This window comes from Saccostrea echinata, unplaced genomic scaffold, assembly GCF_033153115.1.
Source record: "Saccostrea echinata isolate AGI-Se365-2 ecotype Australia unplaced genomic scaffold, CSIRO_AGI_Sech_v1 ptg000056l, whole genome shotgun sequence".
Taxonomy (NCBI): Eukaryota; Metazoa; Mollusca; class Bivalvia; order Ostreida; family Ostreidae; genus Saccostrea; species Saccostrea echinata.
In genome coordinates this window covers 11,648,032-11,668,909 of record NW_026889805.1, presented here as the reverse complement: position 1 = coordinate 11,668,909, position 20,878 = coordinate 11,648,032, and the positions used below count along the sequence as shown (strand labels likewise).

The 20,878-nt window shown below is 33.0% G+C and overlaps 1 protein-coding gene across 1 annotated transcript in view; it reads left to right on the top strand.

Moving 5' to 3' along the window:
* LOC133173332 (glutamate receptor 2-like) overlaps positions 1-20,878 on the top strand; it is a 29,375-nt gene that overhangs the window by 3,390 nt on the left and 5,107 nt on the right. The window contains exons 4-11 of the mRNA XM_061308322.1: positions 5,531-5,776; positions 6,888-7,099; positions 11,946-11,999; positions 12,092-12,250; positions 13,383-13,601; positions 15,091-15,198; positions 20,114-20,224; positions 20,323-20,404. Coding sequence (XP_061164306.1) covers positions 5,531-5,776; positions 6,888-7,099; positions 11,946-11,999; positions 12,092-12,250; positions 13,383-13,601; positions 15,091-15,198; positions 20,114-20,224; positions 20,323-20,404 — 1,191 coding nt within the window. The remainder of the gene's footprint in view (positions 1-5,530; positions 5,777-6,887; positions 7,100-11,945; positions 12,000-12,091; positions 12,251-13,382; positions 13,602-15,090; positions 15,199-20,113; positions 20,225-20,322; positions 20,405-20,878) is intronic.

Sequence of the window (20,878 nt, the reverse complement as noted above, 5' to 3'; positions counted from 1 at the left end):
TACACTGCGCCAGGTTCGAAAAATTTTGAACTCAGCATCTGAAAAACAGACACTTAAAAATGACAAAGAATATTTCTTTCTCTCAGACCAAGAGACTGATGAACCTAAAACATCGTAGAAATCGAGCTGCAATTGTTGTGCATGACGGACTTGCACGCTGTAATTGAATGGCCGGAGGGATGGTGGTGGTGGTGTTTTAACAGTTATGTGTTACTTTTTACAGTTAAAAGATATCTTTCAACGTTTTAATCAAAATCGCTGATGTTTTTAAATCATAATACCTAACTGTATTCATTTTTGAAAATCATTGAATGAAAATTCAGATATTTGTAGTTTACAGCTTGCTGCGTCTTTTGCGCATCAGTATAATCATCACCGTCGCAAACCACGGCCAAAATATACGATCCTCTCCCATTCTCCCATTCTTCGCAAACCACGGCCAAAATGTACGATCCTCTCCCATTCTGGAGAGAGCTATTTGCGGACTCCGGACCGTGGCTTGAGCCGATGTATAATCATATAATGCAAGATAGAAGTATGAGGTGCTTTTGAAAATATGGAACTAAGAGGGGCTTGTGAAATATAGAAATAAGAACACGTTTAATTGTAAGGTGATAGAATTATAAGAATTGTCAGAAAAGTCTTCCACGAAAAGTTCGTAAGAAAATATCAGTATAGGAACCGTTAGCATGGAAGATATATAAGGAGAATGTGTAAGGAAGCTTGAAAACCTTTGTCAGAATGGATTAAATGTATCAGATGCATGTTAAAATCTCGCATTAAGCGATTAAGGGGCAATATAATAACTATCTATCCTTCCGTGTTCAATAATTCAGAAGTAACAAAAAGAATTAGACAGACTACACGATCAGTATGTACTGGTCCAAGCTGACAAAGCAGGTAATTTATAACATTGTCTTTGTTTCTAAGGCTCATTATTTTAATTGTATTTTAGAGGAACTGGTATTTAATTCTACATGTGGTAATTCAACTTATACCCATAGCTAAGGAGGAAATTCTTCAAAATCATATGTCAGTTTTGAATATTTTAATATTCCCAACAACCAGAATGAATTTGAATTACCATATTTATATTGGATTCCGAAACATCATATAAATCCTTACAAACAATGATATATAGCGCGTTCCAGTAAATGTTCTACCAAGCCTCTTTCTTTACTTAATTCTCACTAAAATATTAGCAGCAGTGAAGGAGAAACTTTAGAAGTACTGTACAACAGTATATTCGAGAAGTGGTGTAATTCAAATGTGGATACTTAAAAATTCCAAGGAACTTTTGGAAAATTTGAAATCACAAGATTTTACCAAAATCAGTAACATAATACTTACGATTTTCAACTCTATATACAACCATTCCCCACGATAAATTAAAGTCCATGCTTTTTGACATCATTGACAGCTGCTTTTCAATAAAAAATAGAACTCATAAATATACTTACATTGTCAATGGTCATTTGCAAAATTATTTTGTTAAAAAATTCTGATTGTATACACAAGTAGTATGAAGTTGATAAAAAAAAAAATCCTTGGGTTTCTTATTGACAATATCTATGTAGTTTATGGAGATCAAGTCCTCCAACAATCCGTTGGAATTCCATGGGTATCAATTGCGCCCCATTATTAGCAGACCTATCTTTGTATTTATATGAAGCAGAATTTATTCAAAATCTTATACATGAGAAAAAGAAATCTCTTGCTGTGGCCTTCAACGCGACATTTAAATATATCAACGACGTATTGTCAATTAACAATAGTTATTTCCATTCATATGTCAACACGATATATCCCAGTGAGTTGGAAATAAAAGATACCACAGAGTCTGACACATCTGTTTCATATTTGGTTATTTTACTAGAAAAAGACGTTAATGGTAATCTAAAACAAAGCTTTATGATAAACGTGATGACTTTAACTTTTCAATCGTCAACTTCCCTTACTTATGCAGCCATATACCCTTATCACCTGCATATGGGGTGTATATCTCTCAGTTGATTCGATACGCAAGAGCATGCTCTACGTATGAACAATTTCTAAAACGAGGTAAGTTATTGACAAACAAGTTGATGAAATAAGAATATCTAAAGTCTCGTTTAAAGTCATCATTTCGTAAGTTCTATGGTCGATACAATGACCTTGTCAGCAAATACAATCTATCATTAAGTCATATGCTAACTGATGTTTTTCATATTAATTGTTAGGCCATTATTTACACAATAAATTGTCGACGGATTTTACCGTTATTTCCTGATCATGACAAGGATCACACGGTGGGTGTGACCGGTCGACAGATAGTATTACGAGGAAAGCTTGTACTCTATCATCATTAGAAGAACTTGTAAGGTAGTATTATGAGGAGAACTTGTTAGGTAGTTAAGTAGTGTCATAAGGAGTGTCTGTAAGATAGCATCATGAGGAATAACATTAAGGTGCATTGATACAGTAATAAGAGAGATAACTCTTAATGATATAAATTGCCATTATTCTTTCATAAATTTACCAGGTTGAAATGTCCTTTTTGCCCAATTTTGCCCCGCAAGCTATATTATAATTGTTTGTATTTTTTTTTTTATAAAACACATTTGTTCTGGAGAATCGTAGGAGATAAAGCAACATTTTGTATAATTGAGCAAAGGGTTTATGATCCTTAGGATGGCATCATGAGAACTTGTTATGTCGTAACATGAGGAGTGCATTTAAGATAGCATCATGAAGAGTGACTGTAAGATAGCGTCATGAGGAGTGAGGTAAGAAAGCATCAGGAGGAGAACTTGCATGATAGTTACATGAGGAGTGCCTGTAAGGTAGCATCATGAGAAATACCTGTAAGGTAGCTTCACAAGGAAAGCTTTCATGCTAGCATTTTGAGGAGAATTTTGTAAGGTAGCATCAAGAGGAAAGCTTGAACGCTAGCACCATGCGGAAAACTTGTAGCACAATTAGGAATGCCTGTAAGGTAACTTCATGAGGAGAACGCAGAGTACTAACAAGATACTAGTAGTACATGTATTGAGCAGTTGCTTGTTACATCTTTAAATTTGCTGTTTTTATGAATTATTTCAAATATGTAAGCTTTAATGGTTGGTTTTAAAAAGAAAAATATGAGTGAGACTTATATGTTGAGTCGACAAATCCCAGTAAAATTGGTATAAAAGACACAATAAAGTCTGTTACATCTATTCCAAATCTGGAAGTTTTCTCGTCTATAACCGTTAATGACACACTCACATCTAAACTATTTGACAAAGGGATGATGTCAGATTTTTCTTGGTCATTTCCCCCTATTTTTGTAGTAATATTCCATCATCACTTGCGTATGGTTTTATGGGTCCAAACTGATTCAGTATACAAGAACATGTTCTAGCTACAATCTGTTTTTGAACAGAGGTGACCTGCTGGCAGGTAAGTTGATGTTGCAGGGCTTTGTAAAACATCGTCTAAATTCTGCATTTTGCCGATTCTATGGTCGTCATAACGTCTTTCGCAAATATAACCTATCGACTGGTCTAATTTTGTTTTTATGCTAATTGTGACTATGGATTTGTCCATTTACTAATTAAAACAGAGGGTTCAGAGCAGGTGTGACCGAACGACAGGGGATGCTTACATCTCCAAGGCACTTTATCTCACCACTGGTATTTCCAGGTTTCCGTGTTTTTACCCTGTTCACGTTTCTTTTTAATTAGATGATGTGATTTATAAAAGTTGATCAAAGTTCGTTATTTTCACCTTTTTATACACTAAAGAGAGGAGCTTTTAATATAGCATCATGAGGAGGTGAGATTTAAAAGCGTCATAAGGAGAGCTTGTAAGATAGCACTGTGAGGGGTGCCTGTAAGATAGCATCATGAAGAGTATCTGTAAGATACCATCATTAAGAGTGCCTGTAAGATAGCGTCATGAAGAGTACCTGTAAGATAGCATCATGAAGGGTGCCTGTAAGATAGCATCATGAAGAGTGCCTGTAAGATAGCATCATGAAGATTGCCTGTAAAATAGCATCATGAAGGGTGCCTGTAAGATAGCATTGTGATGAGTCTGCCTGTAAGATAGCATGATGATTGGTGAACCTGTAAGAAAGCATCATGAGGAGAACATGTAAGATAGTTTCATAAGGAGTACTTACAAGATAGCATTCGACAATTATTGTTACTTCTAAAATACTTGAAGAAAAATTACTGTTTTATGAATAATTTCAGACATGGAAACTTTGATTACTGGTTTTAATGAGAATTTTATTGTGACTGATAAATGGTATACTACTAAATACATGTATCTTTATCCCAAGTGAGTATCCCCAGTAATTTTACTCCTGTTCATGAACATGGGTCTTTTTTTTTTTTTTTTTTTTTTTACATACATGCAATCCATGTTTTTCCAGAATAAATCCAATTTTTATCAAAAATGAAGTGACATATCTCTATATCATTATATCCCGGTATAACAATTTTGCAGAAATCCACGTGTTTAAAATTGTCATATACTTTTCGTGTGCAAGAGCATTTGTCACAGAAAGTTTGCGTGATCAAGTTAAATACTGCAAGTCAAAAAGGCTAGCAGCATTTACAATAGACAGATCACCTTTCCTTTGCACTGAAAATGTGTTTTTATGAGAATAAATCGCATTTGCGTGTTTATATTCTTAGCATGTATAAAATTGGGATTTTACATGCCTTTGTGCATCAGGGAGTAAATTTATTTCTGAGCATGTTCAGTAATTATGCAATTAGTATTGAGATCGAAGCTCTGTGCTTTTCTATTCATTTGTACGTTCCTGATATTGAATTTGATGCACTGAAGGAAATTATTTTATCGCTATTGTCACAATTAATTTAATAAAATACAACTTAGAAGGAAATAAAAGTCCTTAAGTGCAGATTTCAAAGATTATAAAGAATTATCGGAGTAATTTGTCACAGAACATCTAGAATTTCACATCCCCTGGTGTATTTATGTGAAATCTGGCAGAGAAGAAATTAAAACGCTGGATAAAACCAATATGCTTCTTTTAAAAAGATTATGTCTCTAATTGAGAATTCTTACGGGACTTTTCCAATCGCTATACCAAGACCCCAAGGAAATTCTACATAACACCCAAAGACTGATAGGGAAGAAGACTCAATTAAATAAAATCATTTATAAAACTTTTACAGAACACAGATGAAAAGTTCTGTATTCTACTGAAAGGTTTCATAAATATTTAAAAGAACGATGATAGAACACCCGGTTTTCTGTGAGATTACTGTTAATGTTTCTTGCTTTTCATAAACAAATGTCAATCTGGAGAGAGAGAGAGAGAGAGAGAGAGAGAGAGAGAGAGAGAGCAACCACTAAAATAATGTATTTTTTTTTAACTTTCTGCATCTTCAATAGTGAAACATGAAATGTACTTAATAGGGTAATTGTTGAAGAAAATATGGGAAATAGATGATACACAGAATTTCTTTTCTTAATTCGAAGTATTATTACCATCTGCCATGTAAAATATAACTATTACATATCCTTCTTACAGTCTGCGATCAGATGGCAACCGGTGTATTTCTGTTTTTTGGTTCCAAGGACACAAAGTCGGCAGAGACTATTGAGTCCTTCACCAGACAATTCCATGTTCCCTATGTTTGTCCGTGTTTAACGAAAGTCGTCAATCCCTTGAAGAATTTCCAAATTCACATGAAACCCCCTTTCACCATGGCGATTGTGGACATGATTCGCCATTACAGATGGAGGAATATGATATACCTGTACGATTCGACAGAAGGTGAGTATACTTCAAACGACACAGACGCAAACAAGCATTCATATTTTCATGTAATTCTTACCCTAAAAATTAAACATTCCCCTTCCTTGTACTTTTCTTATTTTTTTTTCCAATACGGTATTTCAAGCAATAGTTAACATTTTTACTTCTTTTAGACGTTTGTATTTAAACATTCATTTTTTTAAATCATTTTAATATGTTTCGTTTTTTCTCGTAACAAACTTTAAAAACTTATTTACAGTGGATATACATGTAGTACATATATGATAAAACAATGCTAAATGTTTCCATGCGGCCAACTGTTCACATCATTGATTTAAATGGTTCTCAAATCGCTCTCGGCAATTTGTCATGTCGGAGAAACACAGTGATTACAAACAGAGAAATACCAGATTTCCAAATCATTATAACTCTTGTACAAGCACTAGTCGAAAAATAAAATCTCGGCTTTCAACAGATCTTCAATATCATTTGTCAAATTGTAGGGATGCAAATTACAAGATGTAATTTAAAACAAGTCTACCGTTCGAACAATTGCCACGCTTCGGAGTGCAACGCAGCACAAAATACATTAGAATCAAATTACAGGAATGGCTCTCGGAATGTATGAGGTTTCTAGCCTCTCCTGCCTCAGTTTAGTCATATTTCTATCAATTAGATTTCTGACAAATACGCCAGTTGTTATATCTGTATTTTACATCGTTATAGAGAGAACACAATATTCTTCCTAAATTACCCAATAAACTTGGACTTCACACAGAGATTTTTCAGTCCGTCTATTTGGCCAGTCAGATTTAAGTATATATCGGTGTATTGAATCCTTCGAAATAAAATCTGCTCATATATTTCGGTGAAAGTTTGATTCTCATGCATTATTTCATTAGCAGTATTATATTTACTTTCGATTTTGTATACATTTTACATACATGTATATCAAATCTGTGAACCGAATGTCCTTATCCAGCGACTCTCAATTCCTTTTATTGCAACCATAACATATTGAAGAAGGTAATTGGTATTCCGTATAAAACCCGTGAATTACGATATTCATGAACATTTTCAAGTTTATGAGAAATACTAGAGGGCACGTTTATTTGAATTTTTGTTCCAGGATTACAACGATTCAATGAAGTTATGAGTGCCTTTTATGAAGACATGTCAAATAAGGAGACCATGTTGGCTATACGTTTATATGACGTGAACCAAGCGCACGACCAGCTCAGATTTATAGATTCCATCACGTTTAGGTATGGAGATGCCGACATCCGGAACATCATATTCGATTTGTCTTCCCAAGAAGCCTATGAATTAATCATGAAACAGGTAATATCCTTCTACTCACAGATGCCAACCTTTGCTCAGAAGCCTTAGTTAATCATTTCTGATGATTGAGACCGTTTGAATACAATAACTTTCTCCAGAAACCTGCAGGAAAATAAGAGAAGATCTTTGTTTGAAATTATTATCGAGTCTATCATTAACATCAGTGTTTCGGATACTTATTGAAAGAAATGAAGTTTCAAACTCGCATTAATATTGTAATCGAAATGGTTGTAAGCATATCGCGCAGATAGCATTGTCATAAAAATATGTACACAGACCCTGTAGGAAGCAAATTCAGCTTGAGGAGAGGCACAGCCAAATATTTAGTTGGGACACTACCAAAGAAAAATCCATTGACAATTCAAAAAAAGGTTATTAGACATAATTATTGAGGGGACATATTCAAAAAGTAGTTTTTTCCCTTATAGTATACTATATATCGGCAAAATTATTGCCTCATTTCCACGGTTCCTACAGGCCAGATACAAAAATCTATCCGAATCTAGTTTGTAACAAGATGTGTTGTGAAACACTAATGCCGCCGTATGGCAGCTCATAGCCAACTGTTCAAAAGTTATGGTCAAGGTTAAAAGTTTGGTTTAAGTTTTTCAAAACTAGGTCAAATTCGTTAGATCAAAAATGATACTATCCAAAGAAGGTTTTGACATAAGGAATAAACATATGAAATACGAAATCCCTAGCACCAACCGTTCAAAACGTTTGCCTAGGCTAATGTTTTTGTTCATAAACAGACAGACAGCCAGACACCAAAAATTACATGCCCCCGAATATCCGATTATGGAAGCATAAAAATGAAGAAGCAAGCATTATATTAATCAGGTTTCTCAAACATTAATCAATTCAAGAATTGTTTTCCTTATGAACGTACGTTTTGCTTATGTAGTTCTTATTCAAGGGTAAAGCTTTGTAACACTTACTATATATATAGGGACCTTGTATCCTCAGTAGATATATGGTCTGTTATCTGTTACTGATCATTGTGCTCTTTATTTCACTTCCCAACACAAGTTACAGTGATATTGTCAACACCATCACTACCTACAAAGTGCAAAAATATTGATCCCTATTCCCTGCGATTTTTGGTTCACGCAATCTTGTAAACTTGGAGTAATTTATTAGACCAATGTCAAATTTTTGACTATCTTAGTTTCTGAATCAGGAAGTTTAAACTGATGTATTTCACAAAAAATGACTGAATAATTTTAAGTTAGTTTGAAGTCAGTTTTATAAATTTATATTGGGATGACTAAGGCTTGTGTATTTCTGTATATATACATTTTTTCATTATTCATGCCCTTTTTCACAACGAATCACACCTTGTTTTTTTTAGCAAAAATTTCAAAGGTAGGATTAAGTTACACTGTATTTTGAGTTTAATGGTTATCTATCGAATACTCCATGTTTTTCAATAACTTTGAAAACAAGCGAAGAAAAGCGAGCACGAATAATTCAGAATATTAAATGATTTTGTTACAACTTTTATTAATCCTTATCATTTCGTTCGAATCTAGGAGGATTAAAGAAAATATTTAATATATTCCAACCAGTAATTCTGTTAAATCTTACAGAAACAATGAAGAAACGAAGAATTTACACGGTGTTAGTAAAATTCAAAAGTAGTATCACTGCACATACAACCATGACGCACCACACTCGTGTATTCTATACAGCAATCAAATCTTGACTAAGAACTTGGTACCGAAAGTTTTCGTTCAGAACCCTATATACACTGCACACTAAAGAGTTCTGATTTTATGCTATTTTTATACAGATAGAGTAATCTGCCCTTTGATCTAGATAAACTAAATTGAAATGTACAGTTTATTTCTTAATTTGTGATCAAATCAAGCATTCATAACAATTTAGTAGGCCAAGATGGATAGACTGAACACTTCATTCGCAGGTATTTTGCCCACTTATGTAAACAACAGTGATTTAAGTTCATCAGTACTGCATTGTCTTTAAACATTTTCCTGGGGGTAGATGCATGGTACCCTCTGTTGAAAATGGAATAGATAAGCTCAATATTTACACATTTACACTCTTTAAGTTTCTCATTTTCCTTTTAATGTATAGAGGGTACTTAAATTTTATGTTTAAGCAATATGTAATTGAAAATGAATCTGACAATACGCACAACAGTATAAGCTTTATAATGGCACTAGACGTTTAAATAAGACCAGAGTCAATGTTCTTCTTTACATCTCTCACTAATTCTGTGTTTTATTATATACCCAACTGTTTGTCACTCAATTTTACTGTTGAATTTATGCAATCACGTGACGGTGTGATCCAACGTTCCGGATCATCACACTGTGGTTTTCTGAATCCATATCACCCCTCTCTGAAACTGATGACGTAGTACACAGATAAATGACGTTTTTATTCTCGCGCATCAAAAAGTTCTCTGACAAATTGGTTTGTTCAATGGATAAAAGTCATGTAATTGATCCAAAAAGTTTCCTTTTATTATATTTTGCTAGTTGGGAAGGGGTATATAATAAATTTATCATTATAACAGTAACTTGATTCGAAGAGCCGTATCACGTCTCGTTGACAGGCGTGGATCATCAGATCAAACTCGACGCTTCGCGTCTCGTTTGATCTGATGATCCGCGACTGTCAACTTGACGTGATACGGTTCTTCGGATCAAGTTACTGTTATAATAATATATATTTATTATATACCCAACTGTTTGTCACTCAGTTTTACTGTTGAATTTTCGCAATCACGTGACAGTTTGATCCGACGTTCCGGATCACCACACTGTGGTTTTCTGAATCCATATCACCCCTCTCTGAAACTGATGACGTAATACACAGATAAATGACGTTTTTATTCTCGCGCATCAAAAAGTTCCTTGACAAAATGGTTTTACTAATTTATAAAAGTTATGATATTGATCCAAAAAGTTTCCTTTTATTATATTTTGCTAGTTGGGAAGGGGTATATAATAAATTTATCATTATAACAGTAACTTGATCCGAAGAGCCGTATCACGTCTCGTTGACAGGCGCGGATCATCAGATCAAGCTCGACGCTTCGCGTATCGTTTGATCTGATGATCCGCGCCTGTCAACTTGACGTGATACGGCTTTTCGGATCAAGTTACTGTTATAATTGTCTGACGTCATGGCGTCAGACAGTACTAGATTTAGCCAAGGCTTGTTGGTCAAGTCGTTCAATAGAATTTTTGTGATAACTCGATCTTGGAAACTTCATTCTATCTTAACTATCAATTTTGAGAGCATGGGGATTAATGGCTAAACATCCAAACAAGCCAAAGCATTGGACCTAATTATTTTCACATTATACATTACATTATACATTACACGTAACATAACATTTGCCCACTCTCTTATACATTACATGCACAATCATTCATGTACGTCCAGCAAAACAGCAGGAATGAAGCTGGTCGATCAGGTCAACATGTATGCCGAATATCTAATTAATAGATGTTTTTTTTTTCAATGCATACAGTCTTTATACCTTTAGAATTACACATATGCGTAACTTTGCTGACGTTTGCTCATTAACACAAGTTTATGATTTAAAAAAATAATAATTCTCCCAACTGGTCACCAACTGATGTTTAGTTTTTTAATATGTGTTTTATCTTTTTCTTTCAAAAGCACCGGTTATATTTATGTATAGATCTAGGAAAAGGCCAATAGGAAGAAATTTCAAGGGGAGGGAATCCACAACCAAAAATTTCAATGGGCGGGGGGCACTATCAAGGAAAAATTCCTTATCATTAATATCAAGTAAAAAAGGTTATCATGAATTTCAAACATCATTATTTACTTGAGTTATGGGAAACAAGCATAAAGTAGCATAAGTGTTTTATAGCATATAATTACGTGTATATATCAGCAAAATACGGGGGGGGGGGAGTTCCTACGGCCATGAAAAAAAGAAAATTACAAGTAATGCTTGTCAGTATATATAAAATAAATTCATAACTGAGTTTTATTTCATTTGTTGCCACGGGATTGAACTTTTTCTGTTTCTTAGCAAAATGATTTATTTCTGGACTCGGAATGATGTTGATTACGCTGGATTCAACTTTTATTTAATACTTCGTATAATAAAATGCTCACGTCAGACCAGCTTTTTAAGAAAGCTAATACTTGTATTATATTTACATTCAACATGTATTTTGCTTACAAAGTGTTAGAAAAGCTACGGCATTCAAAACATCATAACACGGACAGGGGGTCAAAAGGTTGAAGTATGCGTTTTATTTTGACGTCACAAACGTTGAACGCTGTGGAAGTGCAACGTCATAAGCAAAATTCACGCTCACATTGAACAGAAGATGTTGCAACGGCTCTTCCATTAATAATAACTTACCCGATGGATAATAAAGGGATTTTGAAATATAGATCACGCGCGTTACTCAATTTGTTTGCACACCCCGTTGCAGTTATGAGACTATATCTTTCAAAAAATAATGATTCAATGCTTAAATATATTTATCAACACAAACACACAGTATTCGTAAGATAATTCTTTGCTAATTTTAATATTTTTGTACTGTTCAGAATTCGTATTCTTTCCTGGATTTCTGAGATTGATCTCTGTTTTCTCATCTTTAACATACATTTTAATTAAGATTTGTAGAAAACAAATGTCATTGTAGGGGCCTTTTTGTGTCAGTTTTATACAAAAAGGAGAATTTGTCTTGTACTTCTGAAATGTTACATGACCAAAACATAGCATGGAACAGAAATCAACAATATCTCAATCTGCATTTCGTAATTAATGATTATATGATCTGCAATGCTTATCACAATACATGCTTTTTCACTTTTACTTTAGCTTGCAGAAGTAGGGATGAATAAAGAGGGTTACTTCTTTTTATTTGCCACGATGGTATGTATAAAATGCAGTTCCATTAATGGCAATGTTAATTTCTTTTACAAGATATCAAAAATATTGTCTTCATTTTTCTTTCTGTTCAAAAGGATTTCTCTAAGCTTAATTTTGAGCATTTTGTGCACGGTGGAGTGAATGTGACGGGGTTTGATTTAATAAATCCAGAGGAACCGAAAGTGAAAGCATTCTTGCGGAAATGGAGAACAGCCAATCAAATCATTTATCCGGCAGCAGGACAACCACTCATGGTATAATTAGCTTCATTATTTATTTCCATCAACAAAATTCATTGTCACTCACATTTTTATTTGATATATCTCACTGAACTCGAAATAATAGAAATAGAGCCCGATACTTCTGTTTCTACATCTTTTTCGTAATTGAATGTTTTAACAGAGAAAGACTTGAATTGCAAATTAACAACGTAACTTTATCATAACCGTAATCACTTCAACTTTTCTATTGCTAACTCCCCTTATCCATGTGGCGATATACAATTTCAACCTGCATTTGGTGTTTATGGCTCCAGTTTATTCGATACACGAGAGCTTATTATAGATTTGAACAATTTCTTGACCGAAGCAGTCTACTGACAAACAAGTTTGAAGATACAAGAGTATCAACAATTTCGTTTAAAGTCATTTCGCAAATTCTATGGTCGATACAAAGACCTTGTTTGCAAATACAACATTTCATAAGCTGGAATGTTGACAGACCTAATTAATAAATTTCAAGGCTATTATATTTATACTGAATCGTCTATGGATTACTATGTTTACCCTATCAAGAAAAAGGGCTAAGGGCCGGCGTGCTCATCGCTAGGGGTTACTTACACCTCCATGGGACCTGATCCACTCTGATGTTTGCAGAGGTCCATGTTAATTCTGTTCTCTTTTTGTCTTGTTCAATTGGCCTTTGGTTACTGTTTCTTATATGTATTCAGATTTTATTCAACTGCACAGATCCAATTCTAAAACAATTTATCTTATCACAATATTGCTTGTATCTGTTATACCATATACAGCATTGTTTTATGACTCTAAGCAGTTTCTTTGAGAATGAAATATGACAAAAATATCTGATAAAGAATAATTTCTATAACTATCGGCGCTGAGGTTTACATCTTTATTTTGTTGTAAAAGTTCATTTACCTCTGCACGGTAATTTCAAAATTTGTATATTATATCTTTTTCATGCTACGATTAAAAAATATCTTTTACAATCTGCGAAGCTGTTTGGTATGAATTCGAAAATTTTATGTTCAACGCAATTAATCTAATTTTTCCTCAATATTATTTTTGTCGAAAAAATGACGGTCTCCAGGGATCAATACTAGTTCCTCATTAGCCGACCTTTTAAGGGATTCCTTATATTTTGTAGTCAGAGGCAGCACTTGCAGTAGATGCAATGGAACTCATCACCACGGCTTTCAAAAGAATGCTGGCAAAAAACAAGCATGTGTTTCAAGCGAACTTCCGAAGAACTGCAATGTACAATTTTTATGGCAATGTCATTCTCAAAGGTATTCAGTGCTTCAACAACGAACATGGCTTTATTCCCTGGCAACACGGAGAAAACATCTTAAAGGAACTTAAATCGGTAATCAAAGGCTTATTCTATACAAAGTATTTGATAACGAAATGCTCTCTACATTATATTTCAAAATTTCAAAAACCATATATATATATATATATATATATATATATATATATATATATATATATATATATATATATATATATATATATATATATATATATATATATAATATATGGAGATAACAAACAGTATTCAAGCTCAAAAGTCCATTAAACAATACAAAATAGGAGCAGAGCAAACATGGACGTCCAAAAACATCAGAGGTGGGATCAGGTGCCATGGAGGAGTGAGCATCCCCTGCCGACCGGTCACACCCGCCGCGTGCTCCTTGTCATGATCGGGAAATAACGGAAAAATCCGTCGACAATTCGGTGTGTAAATAATGGCCTAACAATTAGTATGAAAGAACGTCAGTCAGCATTTGACTCAATGATAAATTGTATTTGCTGACAAGGTCATTGTATCGACCATAGAATTTACGAAATGATGACTTTAAACGAGACAGCTTATATTCTTGTTTCATCAACTTGTTTGTCAATAATTTACCTTGCTTTAGAAATTGTTCATGCGTAGAGCATGCTCTTGCGTATCGAATCAACTGAGAGATATATACCCCGTATGCAGGTGATGAAGGTATATTGCTGCATAAGTAAGGGAAGTTGACGATTGAAAAGTTAAAGTCATCACGTTTATCATAAAGCTTGGTTGTTAGATTACCATTAACGTCTTTTTCAAGTAAAATATCCAAATATGAAACAGATGTGTCAGACTCTGTGGTATCTTTTATCTCAAGCTCACCAGGATATATCGTATCGACATAAGAATGAAAATAGCCATTGTTAATATATATATATATATATATATATATATATATATATATATATATATATATATATATATATATATATATATATATATATATATATATATATATATAATGCAGTATATATATATATATAATGCAGTATATATATATATATATATATATATATATATATATATATATATATATATATATATATATATATATATATATATATATATATATATATATATATATATATATATATAATGCAGTGCAGGGAAAGGTTTAGGAAGGGTGCCATTTACCCTAAGTCAGAAGTCAGAAGATATTTTTCTGCATGGGTACCCATTTGATTCTGGTGCATTGTGGAAGTCTTTTTTTTTTCAAATAAGAAAGTTTTAAAAATAACTATTTAATGTTTTCAAGTAAGGTATTTGACAAAATATTAACTTGCTAAAAATTAATAGTTCACTTAAAAAAAATTATCGATGTAAAATTACCACTTACACAGTTACAAGTATACATATATTTGTTTAAGGATAATCTAAAAATCCTTGTGTTTTGCCAGCAATATTTCTAGGTATTGTATCATTTATAACCTTCCCGTAAATCGGGCATCTCAAATGAATTGTTTAATTAACCCTTTTCAATACACATGTTTTATTTTTGTTTGTATATCTGTAGGCGGAGTTTTCCGGATTGACCGGTCCAGTGGCCTTCAATGAGGACGGCTATAGGAAGAACTTTGAAATTCATGTCTCCAGAGTGGGACTCAATCAACCCCCTCTGAGGGTAAGAGAATCCATAATCAATGTTCAAAAACATTTCACTGGAATATATTTTTTATGCATATCATGGGTTAGAATTCTAGTAAAAATCTGAGAAAGCTCTATTTTTACGTTAAAGTTTTCCACTGCTATCCATATAGTTATATTTCAGTTGACATAACAAATGATTTCCTATAATTGATCAGATATTTTTAAGTCATACCACCAACATTGGGTGATTATGATGTAGTGTTTCAGACTATTAAGTGATTTAACATTTATTTCGAGAAATCGACCGAATAAAAGCACATGATAACGATGAGAACAACACAAAAACATGTCCGTGAAAATTGCAAACACAATAATTATTCAACTGATATTACGTGTTATGTGTAATATTTCAGTAAAATGATAGTTTTCATTTCCTTCAGAATTGTCTCAGGGCTTGATTAAGTTGTTTTTTCTTATATATGTGAAAGAATTGGCATTTTATTGATATTTCCATTCTTTGTCTCAATTGTGACTAAAAAAAATAACGAAAAAATGATATAAAAGAAATTTCCCCAAAATTATTTGTCAATTAAGTCAATTTTCAAAATATAAACAAAACACACACACACAATTTTGATAGATTTTGAAGTGATCATATTTTTTCTTATATTGTTGCATCCTGACTTCTGATATATTTATTAATAAACAATTCATTATAAAATTCATAAAATAAAATTTTGTTTGCAATTCTTCGTTTTGAAATTTATTTTGTTATAAAGGAACAAAAATATTTTTGATAATAATAGATTTCAGTAACTTAATAAATTTTTGTTGCATTCCTGACCATGAACATCTTAGACTTTAAAGACAAATTTTGAAGCATAGATTACAGAAAAAAAATGTTCTGAAATTATTTTAATCTTATAGTAATTTTTCTGTGTTTTGTTTTTAAATTTCATAAAAAGAAAATTAAAAGAAAAGATATAAACACATATAGATTGATGAAATTGAAAAAAGAGAGACAGTCTTTCAATATAAGCACTGACATTGATTTAGTTCTCAATTAATTAAATAGGTACATATTGATCAGATTATAATAATTAGTAGGAATGAAAGTCATCCTATCTTTAACCTTGGATCTTAAAAAAGCACGTGCTGCACTCCTGGGAGAGGACAAATGGATTTGAAGGACAAATCCTGTAATCCATAGACTCATAACGTTAAAAATGTTAGTTGGGTCTTTGTTTTTCCAAAAAAGATGGTATAAAAATGTTATTGTTTTACACTCTGAAAACTTTTTTCATTGACTCACTTGCCGTTCAATTCTTTAAAATCAATGTTTTTTTTTTTTGGTAACATCACATTTTTACTGTTTACTCCTGACATGGTATAACATTTCTTTTTCAGCCTCAGCTGTGACTATTTCTCAGTAACAACAAAGTTACTACATCTTAAATGCAAAGCTCTATACTAATATATTGATTTTTATCAGAAAAACTTCATTGCCAACATGAACCTTTATTATTTATTTAACAGATCTTCAAATAAAAAGAAAAAAAAAGAGAAAAAAATTGAAATGTCACAAAAAGGTGTTGCACTTCTGAAATGTTTTCCATCAATTTAGGGTATTTGTTTTACTAATTAGATATCAATGAGATTTGGCAGGTAAAAAGACACATGGTGAGACTTTCTCATAGCCTGTATTTTTAGCAGGTTGTCAAATTACGTGCCCGATTAATTTTTAGCTCACCTGAGCTGAAAGCTCAAGTGAGCTTTTCTGATCACATTTTGTCTGTAGTCCGTCTGTCTGTCCGTCCATCCGTCTGTCTGTAAACTTTTCACATTTTCGACTTCTTCTCCAGAACCACTGGGCCAATTTCAACCAAACTTGCCACAAAGCATCTTTGGGTGAAGGGGGTTCAAGTTTGTTCAAAAGAAGGGCCAGGCCTTATTCCAAGGGGAGATAATTAAGAATAAGTGAAAAATTAATAGCATCTTTTAAAAATCTTCTTCTCAAGAACCACAGTTCTAGGAAAGATAAAACTCATGTGGAGGCATCCTCAGGTAGTTTAGATTCAAGTTTGTTCAAATCATGACCCCCTGGGGTAGGGTGTGGCCACAATGGAGGATCAAAGTTTTACATAGAAATATATAAGAAAAATCTTTAAAAATCTTCTTCTAAAGAACGGCAAAGCCCTGATTGGTCATATTTATATGGAAGCATCCTCAGGTAGTGTAGATTCAAGTTTGTTCAAATCATGGCCCCCGGTGCTAGGGTGGGGCCATAATGGAGGATCAAATTTTTACATAGAAATATATAGGAAAAATCTTTAAAAATCTTCTTCTCAAGAACAGCAAAGCCGTGATTGGTCATATTTATATGGAAGCATCCTCAGGTAGTGTAGATTCAAGTTTGTTCAAATCATGACCCCCGGGGGTAGGGCGGGGCTACAATGGAAGATCAAAAATTTTACATAGCAATATATTAGAAAAATCTTTAACAATCTTCTTCTCAGGAACAGCAAAGCCATGATGAGTCATATTAATATGGAAGCATCCTCAGGTAGTGTAAATTCAAGTTTGTTAAAATGATGACCCCCGGGGATAGGGTGGGGCCACAATGGGGGATCAAAAATTTTACATAGGAACATATAGGAAAATTTCTTCTTCTCAAGAACAGAAAATCATGTTTAGTCATTTTGATATGGAAGCATCCTCAGGTTGTGTAGATTCAATTTTGTTAAAATGATGACCCCCAGGGGTAGGGTGGGACCACAATGGGGGATCGAAAGTGTTGCATAAGAATATATAGAAAAAAATTCTTCTCAAGAACAGAAAAGATATGTTTAGTCATATTGATATGGAAGCATCCTCAGGTAGTGTAGATTCAAGTTTGTTCAAATGATGACCCCTGGAATAGAGAGGAGCCACAATGGGGGATCAAATTTTTTACAAAGGAATGTATAGGAATTTTTTTTTTTAAATCTTCTCAAGTACAACAAAGCCATTTGTTATGTTAACATGAAAATATCATCAAGTAGTTTAAAGTTCACCCCCCCCCCCCCGGTAATCTTTTCAATACTGAACTGATTTACTGATTTGTGCTTTTGCCTAGACAATGTGCTCAGGTGAGCGATGTGGCCCATGGACCTCTTGTTTTAAATTACCTCAGAGATGGTCTCGTTCGTCCATGTTGTACTCTTTCTGATGCTTGTTACGTTTTCAACTACCTCTCCAGGCTTATTTTAAAGCTTTTGTTGACAAAAGGGTTTCAGTTGTTTGAAGGTTCCTTCCACAAGAAAGGAATGAAAAGCAAGTATTATCAAGGGATTATAAAAATACAGCAATGTCATATAGCTTCATTTTCAGAAGCACTAAGAAAAGATTCTTGTCATGTTTCTGACTAATAAAAATATTAAAATATACCCGTATTTGCAATATTTGTCCTTTATATTAAGATCCCAGGAATTTTAAAGATAATATTATCTTCCTTTCTTGCAAATGTACACAACTTGATAAGAAATGGTCAACTGAAAAATATAACATGTTCCACTTTTCAAATTACTACAGAATATAAAAAAAAGATATATTCCAAACAATCAAAATTTGAAAGCTTTTTCTGAACTAGGTGAAATTTATATAATTAAGGACTTTCTTATTCCAGGTCTCAAGTTTTAAAGTATAATTTTAGATTTCTATTTGACTTCTTCATCATATATAAAAAATAAAAACATTCGAAGCATAGACCCTTACAATTGAAGAAAATTAAAGAAAACTGGTTTACCAAATATCTATTCTAGTTAAATTATATATCTCACTTTGGTAGATTATCTGAATGACCTTATGTGGTATTTTTGCTCAAAAAGAAAAAAAATATAAATATTTAAAAAATAGTAGAAGGTTAGGGCTATAGTTATTTATTATGCTTAATGTTGAGGGAAAAGATACTGACCTTGACTTGCAAGACTTTGCCGCTTAAATAAGATTGTCGAATTAAATTTAATGAACACCATTACTAAGTGATATTGTCTTCTTTTTGAATCTATGAAAATTTCTTTTATTTTTAAAAACATTAAATATAAGTAAAATGCATATTTAAATCATAGACTGCGCACCAAGAATTCTGATTCTGTGGTATTTTTTTTTATACAAGTAGATTAATCTGTCGTTTGATCTTAAGTAAGATAAATTGAAGTCTACAGTGTATTCCTCAATTTGTTATCAATTAAGGAATCCTCAATCTTTTAATAGTAAATATAAACAAACTGAACACTTAATTTGCATGTGTTTTCCCACTTGAGTAAAAAACAATGATTTCTGTATATCAGTACTTCAATATCTTTGAATATTTTTCTTGGGGGGTAAATGCCAGGTACCCTTTGTTCAAAAATGAAATAGATAAGCTCAATATTTACACTTTTATACTACATTGTATTTAATACAATTTGACACAATTAAATATTTTCAGTGTCGAAAAAAAATCCTTTAGTGAAAAGAGGGCCCTTAAGGCAAATAATATGCAAGAATCTTCAGTAGTGTATGTTTAAGAACACTGCAATAGTGTAAAGAACTATTATTGGAGAGTGGGCCAAAAAGATGGTTGAAAGTTCTACACATAGATAGACTGAGCACGATATTTAAAAAACTAGTCTTCTCAAAACATTAAGCCTGGTATTTGTCAATTGATTTTTCAAGCATAATTATTGACTCATTCTAAATCTCATGGATGGAACATGATACTGAAATCAAGCAGAATAGTAATTTGTTCATAAAGAATATTAGCCAAATTAACATTGAAATGTCTTTTTACTTTTAGAATTCATTTAAATTAATTTTGTTCTTTTTTCTTAGGAATCATTAATCAGGGTAGCTTTGCCCCGTATACATCTCATTTCATTTCACAATTCTATGATCATCTCTCTTTAATTTTGACAATTTCATTTGTTAAGATCGGAAAGTGGGCCCGTGGTCGCTTCAGACTTGTTGGAGCAGACGAGAATAATCCATTCCAAAGGAACATGACGAGGCGTGACGGAATTATAAGAATAACCACGATTATGGTAAGTAGTCAACATTCAGTTTTCATCTGTAGCATCGCCAGAGACTGACGAGTTACTGTATACTTAAATCATATTTTTATTTATGTTTGCTTACTTAGGTTGCACCATTTCTTCAGTACAAGAAAGACGCAGATCTCCGAGGGAATTCCTCGGATCCAAACTACAATGATCGGTTTGAAGGTAATGCGGAGGACGTTCTCTTGTCGACAGTACTATTTAAATACTAAAATAGTTCTGGTATTGGTAGCGGTCACACAATAACCATGGGTTTCATGGTTTATTAATTCACAATAGTATCAATGAGACACTAATTTCGGGTTTAACAGAAGATCACTGTAATAGAATGCATCCTTTAGAGGTCTCTGAATAGTCAATGAAGAAAGTGGAAATACATATGATTGTATAATCGGTATATGGTTAAGATAATGAAGAATATTAAAATTTAAAGATAATTCAAAAAAGATTATCTTGAATTGCAGACATGGTATAAACTATAATTTAAAGGATGCGTTATATACCACTAATACTCCATGTACTCTTTATTATTCTCTTCCGCTACACAGTGGGTGTGACCGGTCGGCAAGGGACACTTACTCCTCCATGGGACCTGATCCCACTCTGATGTCCTTGTTTCCTTTTTTTTTATTGTTTCAA